This window comes from Lathamus discolor, chromosome 3 (genome assembly GCF_037157495.1).
Source record: "Lathamus discolor isolate bLatDis1 chromosome 3, bLatDis1.hap1, whole genome shotgun sequence".
Classification (NCBI taxonomy): domain Eukaryota; kingdom Metazoa; phylum Chordata; class Aves; order Psittaciformes; family Psittacidae; genus Lathamus; species Lathamus discolor.
The window spans coordinates 84185691-84201997 of record NC_088886.1 but is presented as its reverse complement, the minus strand read 5'-3'; the positions used below and the strand labels follow the sequence as shown (position 1 = coordinate 84201997).

The 16307-nt window shown below is 41.7% G+C and overlaps 1 protein-coding gene across 1 annotated transcript in view; it reads left to right on the top strand.

Annotated features, from left to right (window-relative positions):
- Nucleotides 1–9577, top strand: part of PPP1R1C (protein phosphatase 1 regulatory inhibitor subunit 1C) — a 52109-nt gene extending 42532 nt beyond the window's left edge. Inside the window, 1 exon segment of the mRNA XM_065672753.1 lies at nt 9489–9577. Within this exon segment, the coding sequence (XP_065528825.1) occupies nt 9489–9577 (89 nt within the window).
- The last annotated feature ends 6730 nt before the right edge of the window (nt 9578–16307 follow it).

Genomic DNA, 16307 nt, shown 5'->3' with positions numbered 1-16307 from the left:
GTTGAATTTCCACCGTCTCTGCTGGCCTTTACAGCTCCATCAGCTGTAAAGGACAGGGTGACAGCCTGACTTTGCTTTTCCTTGGATAATCTAAACAGGAGTTTGAGAATACTTAGTGTGCCAATTATCCGTGTCACTTTGTTTATCTCATACCTCAAATTTTTAAGCCACATACAACATTATAGCATGTCACTTACATTGATTGTAAATAGTTGTATCTCTTTGGAGTTATTTCTTCTTTAGAACTGGAAATTAAGATCAGTTACAAAAGCTGACCCTTCTTTCTTTGAAAATAGTAAGAGAAAGACCCATTAGCTACAGGAGGAGTGGGTCCAAGCCCTGTGTAATAACAAATTACCTGTGTTCAGACTCATTGACTGCAGGAGTAAGCGCAGACATTTGCATGCCCATTATCAAGCTTCAAGTGGTTAGTCTTACTTTGCCATGAAACCTTGGTTGACAAAACAAAGCTTAAAGGCACGAGGACTGAGAGCTCCACAGAGCAGCATTTTTCAGTCTTTCTCAACAAAGAACAGCCTAACTTTTAGAAAACTTCCAAAGTCTGTATCAAGCAGACTGTTCACAGCTGCCCACATCTATAAAGCAATATTTTCCACATCCATTTACTTTTATTTTTGTCTTCTTTCTTTCATGTTTTCTCTGTTTGCTCATTCAGACACATGGGAATTATTAAGGTCTGGCTCTGTGTGGTTTATTGCTGTCACATCACATTACTTTTTGACATTCTTTGGACCACCTACGAGAGTGGCTGCCTTGGGGGACACCAGGGCTGGCCTGCTCTTGTGCTGGGTCTGCTTGGAAGCAGGGCTAGCCTCCGCTACAGGTGATGTGGTTTATGAATGTGAGCATCAGCAGATGAAATAGTTGCTGCCAGGCTGGCAGACTGAGGCCATTCTTGTAAGCGGGAATGAAGAAACACAAGGAAAGGTAAGTAAAACACATTTTCTCTTAGCAAACAAGTATCTTTTGTTGTCTAACTCTTAGTTCCTACTCAGTAATCCCCACTGATCACTGTATGCCACAATTCTTGTCATGTTGTGTTGATGTTAACATAGCACCCAGGCACCCACACCAGGGATTAGCGCTATGCCGCTTTAAACCTTGTTCAAACATTTAACAGAAGTTGGTTGTTTCACCAGGAAACTCCCTGCTGGGGTGTAGGAATCAAACCCAGGAACAGATACAGAGTCCTAGGGAGGAATGTGGCAGTCTTTGTGTCAATATGAGGGCAACTGAAATGGTCTTGGGTTTTTCCTCAAACTCAGTAACAGAATTTTGAGGATAATTTGGTCCCTTCCAACACAAACCAATCTGTGATTTAGGACTGGCTGTTTAGGCTTATAGATATATCTCTCCAGCACCCAGTACCATGTGTTAAAGGATGAAAACGCTCATCTAAAAACCCATGCAAATGAAGCGCTGAAGCTGCATTGGTTCCTGATTTGAGATGACAGTGGGTGGTGCTCACCATATGTGAAGAAACTTCATCTTCCTTGAAAGCATAAATAGCTGCCATCAGTCTGAAATATCTTGGAGGGAATCAGTAGAAGGAACCCCAGAAGGAAAGTGAGTTTCTTGGTGATGACATAGGAAGTAATCGTGGAAATGATTCAGTTGATAGTACCTGCAAAATGCTGAATGAAAGAGAAAAGGTACACTTTTAAAGCTTAGAGAAGGAGATGTGGTAGTAATAGAATCATAGAATCATGGAATAGTTAGGGTTGGAAAGGACCTCAAGATCATCTAGTTCCAAACCCCCTGCCATGGGCAGGGACACCTCACACTAAACCATCCCACACAAGGCTTCATCCAACCTGGCCTTGAACACTGCCAGGGATGGAGCACTCACAACCTCCCTGGGCAACCCATTCCAGTGCCTCACCACCCTAACAGGAAAGATTTTCCTCCTTATATCCAATCTAAACTTCCCCTGTTTAAGTTTGAACCCGTTACCCCTTGTCCTGTCACTACAGTCCCTGATGAAGAGTCCTTCCCCAGCATCCTTGTGGGCCCCCTTCAGATACTGGAAGGCTGCTATTAGGTCCCCACGCAGCCTTCTCTTCTCCAGGCTGAACAGCCCCAACTTCCTCAGCCTGTCTTCATACGGGAGGTGCTCCAGTCCCCTGATCATCCTCGTGGCCCTCCTCTGGACTTGTTCCAGCAGTTCCATGTCCTTTTTATGTTGAGGACACCAGAACTGCACACAATACTTCAGGTGAGGTCTCACAAGAGCAGAGTAGAGGGGCAGGATCACCTCCTTCGACCTGCTGGTCACGCTCCTTTTGATGCAGCCCAGGATACAGTTGGCTTTCTGGGCTGCGAGCGCACACTGCCGGCTCATGTTCATTTTCTCATCGACCAGCACCCCCAAGTCCTTCTCTGCAGGGCTGCTCTGAATCTCTTCTTTGCCCAATCTGTAGCTGTGCCTGGGATTGCTCTAACCCAGGTGTAGGACCTTGCACTTGTCGTGGTTGAACTTCATAAGGTTGGCATCAGCCCACCTCACAAGCGTGTCAAGGTCCCTCTGGATGGCATTCCTTCCCTCCAGCATATCAACCGGACCACACAGCTTGGTGTCATCGGCAGACTTGCTGAGGGTGCACTCAATCCCACTGTCCGTGTCAGCGATGAAGATGTTAAACAAGACCGGTCCCAACACTGATCCCTGAGGGACGCCACTCGTTACCGGTCTCCAGCTGGACATCGAGCCATTGACCACAACTCTTTGTGTGCGGCCATCCAGCCAGTTCTTTATCCACCGAGTGGTCCATCCATCAAATTGATGTCTCTCCAATTTAGAGAGCAGGATGTCGTGTGGGACAGTGTCAAACGCTTTGCACAAGTCCAGGTAATGAAGAACCCTGGGATAAGGAAAGTTTTCATGACTCTTTTCACTGGAGAAATGATGAGGACCATATTGGACACATTGAGCAAGAAATGAAAATTGGATTGAAGGATTTTCTTTGACATCACTATGTACTGGGCCATGACCAGGATGTGATTTCTATGTGAGATTTCATCTGTAGGTATGTCTGTCACATGCAAGAGATGCTCCATGTTCTTTGAGTTTAGAAACAGAGTTGCATGTGGTTTGATGCAACCCCTTAATCCCATTGTTTTCATCCCTTGTATTTGGGAGCAAATACAAATATACATAGCTTACACCTATTTATAGATATATTACAGTGGGCCACATAATCGAATTATGAGTTTGATGTTTCCCCAAACCAGTACTGAAATGCTGACTTAGTCTGGCCCATGGTTTTAAGGAGTGAAAAGGAGCCTTGTTCCTGAAATAGGTCTGACTGGTGCAATTAGATACTTCATCCCTGTTCTGCAGAAAGGAGGCATTTGAAGCTCCCACCTGGGTCTAAATGTAACCTTCAGTCCCACAGTTAATATACTTTTCTAAACTATAGGATTGATTTACTGAGTTTTGATTTCATAAAATCATATTGTTATTTATGTTGCAAGGATCCTTGGGAAAGCACACAGTCCAACCTGTTGCACAAAGCAGAACTGGTACAAAATTTAACCAGATTGCTCAAGGCTTTGTATAGTCTAGTACTGAAAACCTCCCATGAGAGGGACTTCGCAGACTCTGTGGGAAACCATGTCACAGAGCTTCAAATATCCCATTAAATAATTTCTTCTTTATGTCCAGTCATAATATACTTTTTTCAAATCCATGACCAGATGTCTCCATCTTCTGGATAACTCACCCATAGGTATCGGCAAGCTGCTGTTTGGTGCCCCAAAGGTGATCCTCCTTCTGCCTAAGCAAGCTCAGGTCCCGCAGCCTCTCCTCACAGGTCATATCCCTTGACCACCTTGGTGGCCTCCACTGGCTTTGAACAAGTTCATCAACATGTTCTTGAAGAGGAGGGGGCAAACACAGTATTGCAGACACAGCCTCATGCTTGGTGAGCAACTGAGGACCTCTCCTGGTTTCCACAACTCTTCAAAGATGGCAGAGCATGGCCTCACACCGACACCAGCTGCTCCTTCTGCATCCTCGCATGCAGCCCACAAGCGCCATGGACATCTGTGAGTCAAGATTTCTCAAGGGATTGCTGACTCAACCTTTCCTCTCCTCCTTCGATCTTATCTGTGTCCAAAAGGGCATGGTAGAAAAAGAAGGGATTGAGCACCTCAATCCTGTCTATGTCTGTATCACTCACCTCATTCAGCAGCAGGCTTGCATTTTCCTTGTTTTTTTCTTTTAATGTGAAAATAGGGGAAGAAACTCCTCCTGTAGCCCCTGACGCTCTTTACTAGTTTCAACTCAAGCTGAGTTTGAGCTTTCCTAACACCATTGCTGTGTCATGGGCCTGTATTTTTTCCTGTATTCCTCATTTGTACCTTGTCTTGATTTTCACACACTGTGTATGTCATCTTTTTGGCATTGGGCCTCAGCCACGGGGTTCCTGCTTAGCCAAGAAGGTCTCCTTATTACAGTATAAGCTACTTGTTCTCCTGTATCAGTATGGGCCACTCCTGTGCTTGGAAGGGGCTGCCGCTGAAGACCTGTGAGCTTTTCTGGGCTCTGTCACCTCCACAACTGCTTCCCACTCTACCCAGCTTAGCCAAAGACTTGTGGTGGATGCTGGCTTTTATTATGTTTGGGGGTTCATTATATGGGGTTTTGGAGTTGTTTTTTAAATTAAAAAAATCATTTCAGTTGTGGACAAAAAAAATGAGGAAGTAGCTTCAGAGAAGTCAAAACACATTCAAATGATAAATTTGAAACAAAATGTTCCATTAAAAAAGTTCTTTTTTCCTGTTCAGTGGCATGAATACATGATTTTTTGTTCTGATAGTCTCATTTTTGATGAGGAAACCAAAACATGGCAAAAAGTAGATATTTTTTTTTTTGGCCATTATCCTCTTTGGCCAGTTTTGTTTGCTCGACCGTTTCAAAGTGATTTGAGTTCTGAAGCTCTGAAAATGAGGCTGCTTTGTCTGTGGCTCAGCTTCACCTTTCACTGCCTTTCTTTTGATGGAGAGAGGGTCAGCTCCAACTCATAAAACTAAATAACCCTTAGGGAATTCAAATTCCCAACCAGACTTCAATCCAGAGTTTGGTAAATGTCAGCACAGTTCCTTAGGCAGTGAAGCGGGGTGAAGGAAGAAGTGTTAAATAGCGTGGGGAGCCGCCTTAATTACTGAAGTAATCTGATTTTTTTCCCAGGAGTTACTTAATTCAGGAACACTTGGATATTTCATACCTTGTGACACTCTTTAGCCTTCTAATCCAGTGCTTTCGTCAGATGGAGAGAAGCAAAAAGACAGCTGTTGATTAAACAGCATAGATGTTATGTGACTGCAAAAACGCCATAAAGTTGTTCCATTTGCGCTCATAATTGATAAGTAATCTAGAAATACACTTTGAGGCAATGACTTCATCTAAAAAGAATTACCAGGTCAAAGTGTATTAGTGCACGGCTACTGAATATGTTTTGGCATTAAGGATTTCTTTATCAGCATTAATTGGATTAAATTACCTGCAGTGAAATATGAGCCCTTTGAGGAAAAACAGTTCTTGCCCTGCTGGCTTTAGGAGCATAAAAGGATGGGGGGGGGGGGGGGGCTGGTAAAAGGAAAACGGGAAGCAGTGTTCAGACGGGCTTTGTTTTAAGGCAGAGTGAGGTTGAACACACTGTGGGTATGAAATCATTGCCAGAGAGCTGTGAGAAGGGGCAGCCTTGGTCTGGAAGGGGTTTTTGCTGTCAGACCTTCCAGGCAAAGAGCAAAGCCCCAGCCAGAGTGTGATGTTGTGGAGCAGCAGCTGGGTCTGGCACAGTGGGTATCAGGGACCAGTGGGGTCAGGGGGATGGCTCGGACCCCATGAACCACCTCACACACAAGGGGAGAGCATGGCAGGGCAATCCGGGCTGGGGGCAAAGCAGTGAGAGGGATGAAACAGCATCAGGATGGTGCAGGCACAGTGCTTCAGGAGGGTCAGGGTGACTGCAAATCCAGAGTTACCCACTGCCTGGAATAAGGGACATTGTTGAGACAGGGTGACTCTGTGGATCAGCATTTGCAGTTCTCCCTATTTGCAACTCCTATTATGAAGCTCGTGTAGTTTATGCGGAATCAGTAACTTGATGTTCTAACTTGGATCAGCTGTGTGTATAAACAATATCTTCTAAAAGACCCCCATTTCTCCCCCCTTTTCCTCTTCTCCTCCTACCCATCACCCGCAATATCCTGGCTGTGTTTGGTTTGGTTTTTTTTTTCTATGAGGAAAATCATGAAGTCTTTATTTGCTTGCTCATCCTTACTACTGTGCTTAATCACTGAATAGAAACAAACCCTAAACAACACCATTCTGGTGCCTCTTAATTAATATTTGAGAATGCTGAGGGCATGAACTGTGCTACCAGCGTATGAGGATTGAAAATGTAAGAAGTAAATATCCTTTCAGATAAATTAACATTACCCTAGTAGCAATTGTAAGGACGGTTGAAGTGACCAGAGTAATGAGTTTTCACTTGGTCTCTAGGAGAATGTAACCTTTCAGCAAACAATTCAGAGATTGCTAAACAAAGGTACTGGGTATGAATAGGTCTAAATTAGAAAAAAATATCTCTGTGGACAGAGCTTCACCTCACTACCTCCTTATCATTTGCTTTGTATTGACAAAGAGCAGGGCACACAACTCGAGTAACCCTCCTGGAGTGACACGCAACAGCCACTGTAATTGCCTCTTCTCTTGAGCTGTGGATGCATGTGCCAGTGCTCTCCCTGGCCTGCCCATCTGTATCAACAGATAGGCTTTGAATCTAAGAGTATGACTGCTATCATTTAAAGAAGTATTACCTTAGACTTCTTTTGACCTGTAAAATTCTGATGCTTTGTGCATGGAGTGTATCCTTCCAGGAAAGCCAACAGCCTTTTTTGTTATGCATATTTGTATGTTAATGTTCGACTGTTTATGCTAACTTATTTCACTGTATATTTGAGCATCTTATTTCATAATGCCACACATAGGGTCAGTTAATTCCAACAATCCTTATGAATACTAGCATCGAGTCTTGTGCACCTATTGGGCAGTGCAGGAAACCCTGTAAGTCTTTATATTCAAATGACCCTGTGGTATTAAATGACTGGCCTTGTGAAGGCAGGCTGTAGAACAGAGGTTATGAAAAATCATTAAATAAGATTGATAGTCACCTACTAAGTGAAAATCAACGGATAATGCTCACTGATGTCACTTTGCTCCCTTTCTTGCAATTTTCAAGTTGATTATATTGCCGAAAGTCTTCATTCCTACCAAAAATACTATTTTGTGAAGCTTCATTATACTAACTGTATATTGTGACACATTTTCTGTCCATAGCTTTCTGGTTTAAATCTTTCAAAAAATCCCTGAAAATGATGCATTCTGGCTCCTAGCAATTCCTGCCTGGACTACTGAATAGTAGCTGTTAGATTGGTATTGTGAATGTTCAAGAAATGGCTCTGTAACTCAAGAGGTAAACAGAAGGAGAGAAATTTGCCCTATAAACACAATATAATTTCTAAATTAATGTCCATTAACCTACAGTTAGGTGAAATACTATTTAAAGTGTTTGTCTTATTCAAGGGCCTGCTACAGAGGCCAGCTTGGTCATAGCTGAGCATCTTAGCTGTTTCTTCAGGTATCACAGTTACTTAACTGGAAATGGTTTGATTATTGCAGGGCACAATTACAAGTACTGTGGCTTGGGAGCATTCATTTATTTGCTTGTTTTTACATCTGAACAACAGTTTCCCAGGGAACCAAGTACTGCCATTTCTGTGGAATAACAAAAAGAGAGAGGAGCCAAGAGGCCAGCACAGAGCAGTGATGGGCTCCTGTTGGAAGCGAAGCTGGCTGCACTCCAATTGTATGACCCATTGTAAAATTCTGGTTTCAGTTGTTTGTAACTTTGTTGAACTGGAATAATTGGAATAACTTCTGTTGATTTTCTTGGTTTTTTTCAAGTGAGGTATTTGGAAAAAACCTGTTCCATATTTTGGAGTGGTGTGGACATAAACAGTGAAGCATAGGAATCTCCAGGTTAAGTGACACTGGGGCCACAACTTTCGGATGTAGACCATTAATTTCTCTTACTCTGAATTTGAGGTAATCTGGATCTTGCCCTGTAAGACTTAAGGGTGCACTCCTCTTTGAAAACTATGCCTCTACAAGTGCTATGACAGTGGGGGGGTTGACTATTCAGCTGTGGTTATCGAAAGCAGCTGTGCTGCAATTTCTCCTCAACAAACAGAGGAACTGATGCAGAAGGAAAGCTATTTTCTTTTCTGACAAATGGACTAGTGAATAGAACTATGTATGGTATGTAATGGAACCAATAATGTTTCCATGTTATGGCAGCAATGACACCAAAAAGCCTAATTCAATTTTATGTTTTGTTGAAATCATGCATTTATGCCTAACAGTTATGTTCCTGTTACATAACTGTTTTCACAAAACTCAGGGCACATAGAAACCATTCTTGTGCATTTGCTGTTTAGATTTTTTTTATAAATAACAACTGTATCGGGTCTCTACTCCCTGTCATCTTTTTAGATAGATTTTATCTCCTTTTTTAGTTTGCATTTATCTCCTTTTTTAGTTTGCATTCTTCTATACCACAAGGCAAAGCTGAGAAGATGGGATTAGGCCCATTCACTGAGTCCTGCTTGCTTGTGCTGAACATGGGACAGGGAAAATAACTTTGAATTTGATTTATTTTCATGGAATCTAGTTCACTTGCTGGCTGAAACCAGCCAGCAAAGGGAACTTCACACCTTTCTTTAAACTTAAATTTCCACATACCCCATTATAGGTATTTATTATTTTCACCCAGCCCATGAGGTTTTTGGAAGTCAACAGAATACATTCTCCATGTGGGAAATGATCCAAACTTGTCATGGCTTTGATGCCAGCAGTTCTCTCTCCATTGAGTGCAATGTCCTCTTTGCATCAGAACAGCTCTGCAGGCCATGTGAGGGCTATGGTGACACATGCTGGAGAACACCTCTGCTGCACACGGGAGCTGTGACTGTGGGGCACTGGGTCCATGTGAGCATTGACCTTCAGCAGATCAGTCTCAGAAAGAAGCTTAAGTTGAAATTCTAGTAGAATCATTCCCACGTCTGCTGTCTGAGCCTTGAAAACTTTTAACTTGCTCGAGATCAGCAATACTAATCCAATCAAGGATTACCAAGCAAATACTGTTCTGTTCTACAAGCCATCTTCCAGCAGATTTGTCCAACAAAACATGATAAATTTCCTCGGAGCCTATATTCAAGAGAATGTTTCTGTTGGAAATATACCACAGTATTGTCTGAACTAGGAGGTTTGTGAACAAGGGAGTCAGTATGGGCATTTAAAAAACTAGCCACTACTTTGGATTTTTGTTTTTCATTTCCCTCAGGAAGAAAATGCCTGATGCAAAACAACACAGCTTTAACCATAACTTCTGTATTTTCAGGGATTAAGCATCTGAAGAGTCAGAGTGATTCAGCGTTTCCAGAGGAAGAAGAGGGAGTTAGTGAAAGGGAAGAGGAGTGGGGCCATTAAGGAGCCGCACCACAGAGAGTAACTGAACTGCGCGGCCGTGCGTGCCTCAGACCATTCGCCACTGCTTGTGTCCCCGCACCGTGCCGGTGGCACCGGGGCTCCCTGGGGAGCGCCCTCGGCTGGGTTTTACAGCCACCTGCAATTGTGTTCTGTGATCCTTATACCCAAAGATAAACCAGTTATTTTAAAGTCATCTTTCTTTCATTTTCTATGACTTAGAAATGTAATTTGCAAATGTGTTAGTGACCTGACATCAGTACTGCCGGAGCTTAACTACTGTATGTGACCTGTACTCTGTTGTAAATAAAACTGATTTAAAAGCAAAAAAATAAATAATATGTTCACTTAGACAAGGTTGTATATTGTACAGTGGGTTTGTCTAGCGTACAGAGAAACGTTCATATAAAATCATCCTTCCAGTGAAAGCCAGCTTTTACCAGCATTGTTTGAGTTACTCGTAGTAGGTGGAAACAAACTAAGCAGAGGTGACTCTTAGTCTAGAGGAGGATGCAAAGACATTCGTCCCCATGTTCCCTGGACATGCAACATTTAAAGTACTAGTCTTGCTTTTTTGGTCTGAGGTTGCCTAGTCACGTCAGCCAAAACAATTTCTCTTTACACAAGATAATTTTTATCTGGAGGCATTAGAAAAGGTTTCAATTTAAGAGTCAGAGGAAACGCAGGAGTGTGTGAGACCCGTGAGCAGGGCCCCATGCATCAGCTGAGCTGCAGGAAATGCTGATACTCACTTTCATCACCTGCAGCAAGTATAGGGTTACAGCCTTCTCTGAGAAAAAGGGCCAGACTACTCTGTTTGGCACAGTTTCAGCCAGTAAATGGTAGCATATCAAGGTGCAGGGATTTAGCATGTCTGAGTCAGGTTTTTTGGGTGAAGTTTGGCATGCTTCAAATCAGCATTTTCATTTGTTAGACCATGCAAACTCTATGGCATAAAATGAAATAAGGCGGAGAAGGAAAAACGTGCTTCTTCAAAGTTGCACTTGACAGACCATTTCCTTTTTTATCAATGGCCATTTTAAAACCAATTCGCTGTCAGTTTGTATTACCTGCTTGCCTTTGATACAAAGTTTTACCCTCAGTTTAACTTTCCACTGCTTCAAGACTCTTTTAAAGGGCTGAGCTAGCAAAAAAAAAAAAAAAAGGAGATGAAGCGTATGAAAACACAGAGCCTTTTGTCTATGCCTTGCACGGTAATTTCACTCTCAATCCAAAGTCTTCCATGAAGACCTGCTGCGAACAGGATCTGTCAACAAGTGTTTCTTTATATCTGGGAGCCATCTTTTTGCCCTCCATCTGTCTCTCTGTATCTGCCCTCTTTGTTGCTATTTTCTGTAGAAATGCTGCAAAAAGGATCTGTGACTCCAGCTCAGCATGGGTATAGAAGGAAGACTGAAAGAAGGACTCTTCAGATGTACAGAAGCAAATACGGGACTTACAGGACTGGAGGTTTTTTATGCCACAAAAAAAAACAAAAAGAAGGAAATAACCCTTCACAAACCATTTGAATAGCCCAATGCTAAGACTGGAATTGTAGCAAGAAGAGCTGGCCTCTGGTCACAGCTTTGCCATAGCTTTAGTTTTGCACAGCAGCAGGCTCTTCACATAGTTGTTCATTGACACAGTGCTCCCAGTTGTAAAACAGTCATTGGTGTTTAACCTCACACCATCTATCTGTGTTGCTACCTAATAAAATGCTTTTTATATTAATGGCTTTTTGCTGGTTATTTTTACCCACAGGCTTCAGATGAGGACTGCCTAGAACTTACAGGCAAATGAAAGAGTGTGCATGATTTATAATACTTGATACCAGGACAAGGTATTGAACACTTCGGAATCTCAACATTTCAAAGACAACACAAAACACCTGATAAGAGCTTGGAGAATTTATTACTGAACACCATGTTTCAGGATGACAGATGGACTTGAGGATAACAGCAAAAACTAAAAAAGATTTGATTTGAACTGGATCTGAGTGTTTCCAGGATTGTTACTGCAGCAATGAGAGGAAAACAATTCCGGTTTACAGCCATGATGTTGATGAAGCATCAAGATCTGATAAGAACCTCAGATAGCCACACCAGTATTTAGATGCATCTCTAAATCCAGATCTTATCATCCCCTCATCTCTAAGTATTTCAGCTTTATCATGTTAAAAGCCTGTTTCTTTCTCTCTTTCTTGAGCCAAGGTTATGTAAGCAGCGTGTCTCAGCACAGGGATAGGCTCCTCCTTTCTAGCAAAGGGACAGGACCAGTTACAGAGATTTTACTATGGATCTACCCTAACACCATTTGCTGGTGGGACTTCATCTGAAGGACAAAGACAGGATGCACATTTTCTTATGTAGCAATCATTTTTAGTTTGAAAAGCTGAGCAAACCCTGCTTGTCTGATCTTCTACCTGTGAGGCATACACTAAATGGAGATACAAAGGAAAGAACCAGTAAAACAACAGAGCCCCCCAAAAAAGTACTTGGCATGAAGCAGAGAAGAATTGCCAGTGAATTGCCAGTGAACCCTATGGGAGAATATCTGGGTGTGGGGAAATAAGAAGGGAAAATCAGGAAAAGCAGTGTGCATACTAAGCTAGGTCTTTCCCCAGTTTTGGTGAAGCCTCTGACTTTTAAAAACAGCAGCCTTAGACAGAGAGCCTCTCGTACACTTTGGAGCATAATTGAAAGCTCTGGTTTTTTCACAGCATGGAGAGCTCCACCTCAGTACACTTGAACCATGTAGATTTCTTTGTGACAGTCAGTGGTCAATCATCATTGCCCAACGTGTTTTCGTCACCAAATGCATGGATTAAGACAAACAAACAAAAATCCATTAATGTCATCTTTTGTTTTAGTGTAAATGAATCCATAGGCAGTTGAGAAAGCAAACAAAAAGTTAGTGAACACCAAGTGTCTCAAAGAAAACACCAGTATGAAAACACCTGAAAGGAAAATTGTGATGACATGTTCCCTCTTTGAGCTGTCTCCTCTCACAGTACCCACTCCCGCTGGGGAAGAAGTCTCACAGGTTTGGCAGGAGCAGGATTTTTAGAGATGGGTTGTATTAGTTCATTTTCCACAAACAGGCTGATGGAAAAAGAAAGCAGAAAGAAACCTACCCAGGCAAGTAATGAACATAGTTTGTTCTTAATGAGCAACTCTGATTTGTCTCTTTTCCCCCTTTCTCCCTCCATGTTCTTAATCTACTGCCTTTCCACTCAGTGGTATTTTTGCTGTTGTTCTTCCTTTCAAGGTATTACAGGAAATGTTATTTGCAGAATTGAAAGGAAGCTGTCTCTTTGGACCGATCTCAGTCTTTTCCCAGTATCCCTTAACTCGTTAATGTACAGTGGTTTAAGGCCCTTTGTTATTGCATCTTATAGCCTCGTTTCTTTTTCTTATGCTATAGTTGTTATTCCATGACAGGTTCTTCCCTTCAGAGAGATTTATGGAGACGTTGTGCTAGTAAGTTATTTGGAAAAATTCCATGATTTGACTTACAGGATGGTATATGTTGTTTATTTTCCAGGTGCAAAGCCAGATAATACTTAAATAGATACAAAGTAAGAGCCAAGATTTAAAAGCCCTTTCAAAAGCATAATTTCCACTGAAGTCAGAGGAATTTTGCTTGAAAATGGCCACAGGTTTGAGCCAACAGCACACCTTCCTTTGGGGAAATACTATGTGTAGTGTACAGGAAAGCCTCTCTTATTCTGTTATCAATTTAATTATTGAATTTCTTGTGCTTTTTCATTCAGCTTGCCATAAATGCTGTTCAAGGCTTCAAAGATTACCTCACTATTTTCTCATCATGTCATTATTTCTTCCCACTAATGTAAACTGAAATATCACCATTAGTTCTTACACCACTGGTGTTATTGAACAAAACCTATCACATCCGGCCCTATTGTGCTGACTGAGATGGAGCTGGCGGCAGAGGTTCTGCTGCCCATGTTTGGGCCAGGCCCTTCCCTGGTGTCACGCCAATAAGTGAGGAAGAGACTTCCAGTCCACCTGCATTTCCTCTAACAGATGTCAGTAGCGAGGGACAGGTTGGTGGTGGCTCTTGCTCTTTAAAAAGATATTTGTTTTTATTTCACAAGACAAAATGCCGAGTCTACTCTCCAGATCCAGGCTTGGTAGGCTGCAGTGCTGCAAGTGGTTGGGGAGCAACTTCAGTGGGGCTTCTGCAAGCAGTAGGGCTGCTTTAGTACAAGCCTAGCAGCTGGTACCATACAATGAGATGTCCCTAGCTCCATACAGGGTTCCTCCCCTCATTTGCTTTCTCTTACAGATTGAGACACAGTGGGTTTTATGAGGGACCTTATTCCTGCAGTACATAAGGTGTCACCTATCCCCTAACCTCGGGGGCACAATGAAAGTGGATATCAAAAACATGCTGTCCCTAAAGCTCCCATTTCTTCCTCACCTATAGCATCCATGCTGGTGCTCAGGTCCACAAACGTTCTCTTTTTATTATTTTCTTTTTTCTGTTTTGCTTCCCCCCACCCCTTCTTTTTTTTTTCTGTGTTCCCCACTTTTTTCCCCCTTTGGCAGCTCAGTGCAGTGGTGAGCTGCCATAAGAGTTTCAGTTGTTCTGTTGGTTCCTGACATGTGCAATTATATTTGACCTTTTCACGCAGAGCATTATACTTGGCAACAAAGTGGATGCTAAATGCCTCATATGCTTCGCTGTATTCTCTTGTTTATATCTGCTGAGGATAGCAGCACTCTGGGGAAATCTCATGCCAGACATTTTTGCACCCTCTACTAAACCTCAGGCCACTTGGTAAGATGCTACTCATCTCTAGTTACAGCAAAGTTGGCTGATGAAGTTTATACAAATTCAATGTTTACATTTCTGCTATAGGTTTGTAATTTGTTTTCTCTTTTTTTTTTTTTTTTTTTTAGGGGGGAGGGCTTGTTTTGTTTGCTAAATAATCTGGGCTTTTTGGGGGGAGAAAGAACATTTTGTACTACTCGTAGGCCAAACATAATCCATTTCAATGTTGTGATGATTCGTTTGCTTAGTATATACTGACCCTTAGTGGTAAGCTGAGATTTGAATTGCTTTGTCAAGTTTCTAAATTATGCTTTTTTCTTTGGCCCAACTGTTCAGGAAATGGCAGGAATATTTGCTGTGCATCAGGATAGTCTATCTATGTAAATAGCCCACATTGTCTTCAACAGACGGAATAGGCATGTTAAAATAATGATGACAGGTGTTACTAGCTCTTCTGAAGGGAGGGCTGTGGAAAGCAGGAGTGTCGAAAGGTTATTCCAAAATGTGAAACAAAACCGTTGGCATAGAGAAGCAATACTCTCCACATAATGAGAAACAAATAAGAACTCAGTATTTGGCACTAACGAACACCTCAAGCTAACTGTGGAAGGAGTATTAATTAGGTTTCCAAAATAGCATCTTTCTGAAAAGCAGCTGAGGTGTAATATTGCTCCTTATTAATCAAAGCAATGGGACAATGTGAACTCTGCAAAAATTAAATGGTCTGCAGATGGCTGTGTGCATCTCTAATAAAGACAGAAGAACACAAGTTACAGCTTTAAATGCCACACAGCCTTTCTGCATCTCCTCCTTTTCAGAGAGCAATATTTGCAGTTTTCAAGGCAGTGAGGAAAGTGTGTTGGTTTCTTATTACATTTTCCCTGCAGCATAAATTCTGTTGATGTGCTTCCCTAATCATGCTAATTATACTGCCATATGTTGCTCTCATCTTTCTTTTTCTTTCCTAATGGGACATGGATTCTCACTTTTGAATATGTCATTTGTTTATTACATTTATCAAGGGTTTTAACATTATATGGGACTTTTAATTGCTTTTTTAAACACTCAGCAGATTGAATATTAAAAACAGACATGAAGGTCAATTATAAATAATATTTAAATTGCTCATGCCATTTTTATTCTCTAATTTACTGGAAATATCAACTCTGTAGCCCTCCTCCTGTAGCTCCTATTTACTTGAGAAAACACACATGTACCCCAGAACAAATCTGTCTGCAGTCACAGTTCTGCCCTACTCTAAACTACCTCGTGAAAGAACAGGAGTCCTTCTCAGACAGGTACACTAAAACAAAGATGCATCATGCATCATAATACAATCTTGACACAAATATGCTGCCATTCATTCCAGCTGAGAACTAGTGGAGTATCCCGAACAATAAAGTTGAATATCTGGTTTCCATAAAAGGATTAAAGTCGAGTAGTGCTTTGTATACAGACATTAGACTCCCAAAGTATCTTCCACTGCAGACAAAAAGTAGTAAACAAGCTGAATACAGAGAAAGCAAGAAATAAACAATTACTATCCAATTATCAAATTAATTCCTGATATAATGACACCAGCTCTGTTGGCTGGTGCAATTGCATCATAGGTGAATTTGACCTTTTGGCTCACTGAATTTGGATAATCGTATCAGGCTTTATACAAATAAATAGCAAATACTTTCATGTTATTTGATGTTTGTTCATGGTATTATGGTATAAATCCCAAAATCTTACTCTAATGACAGGTTGGAGTGTGATGATGAGATAGCTAGCTTTATAACCACAGTCCAAGCAAAAGTGAAAAAACATCTATTCTGCCTGTATTCCAGATCAAAGCCCAGATTGTACTTACCATTTTGATTTCTGGCCACCGTATTTATTTATAATTTTATCTCCTTTCAGGTTTGTAAGAATGATCAAAACGGGATGTTGC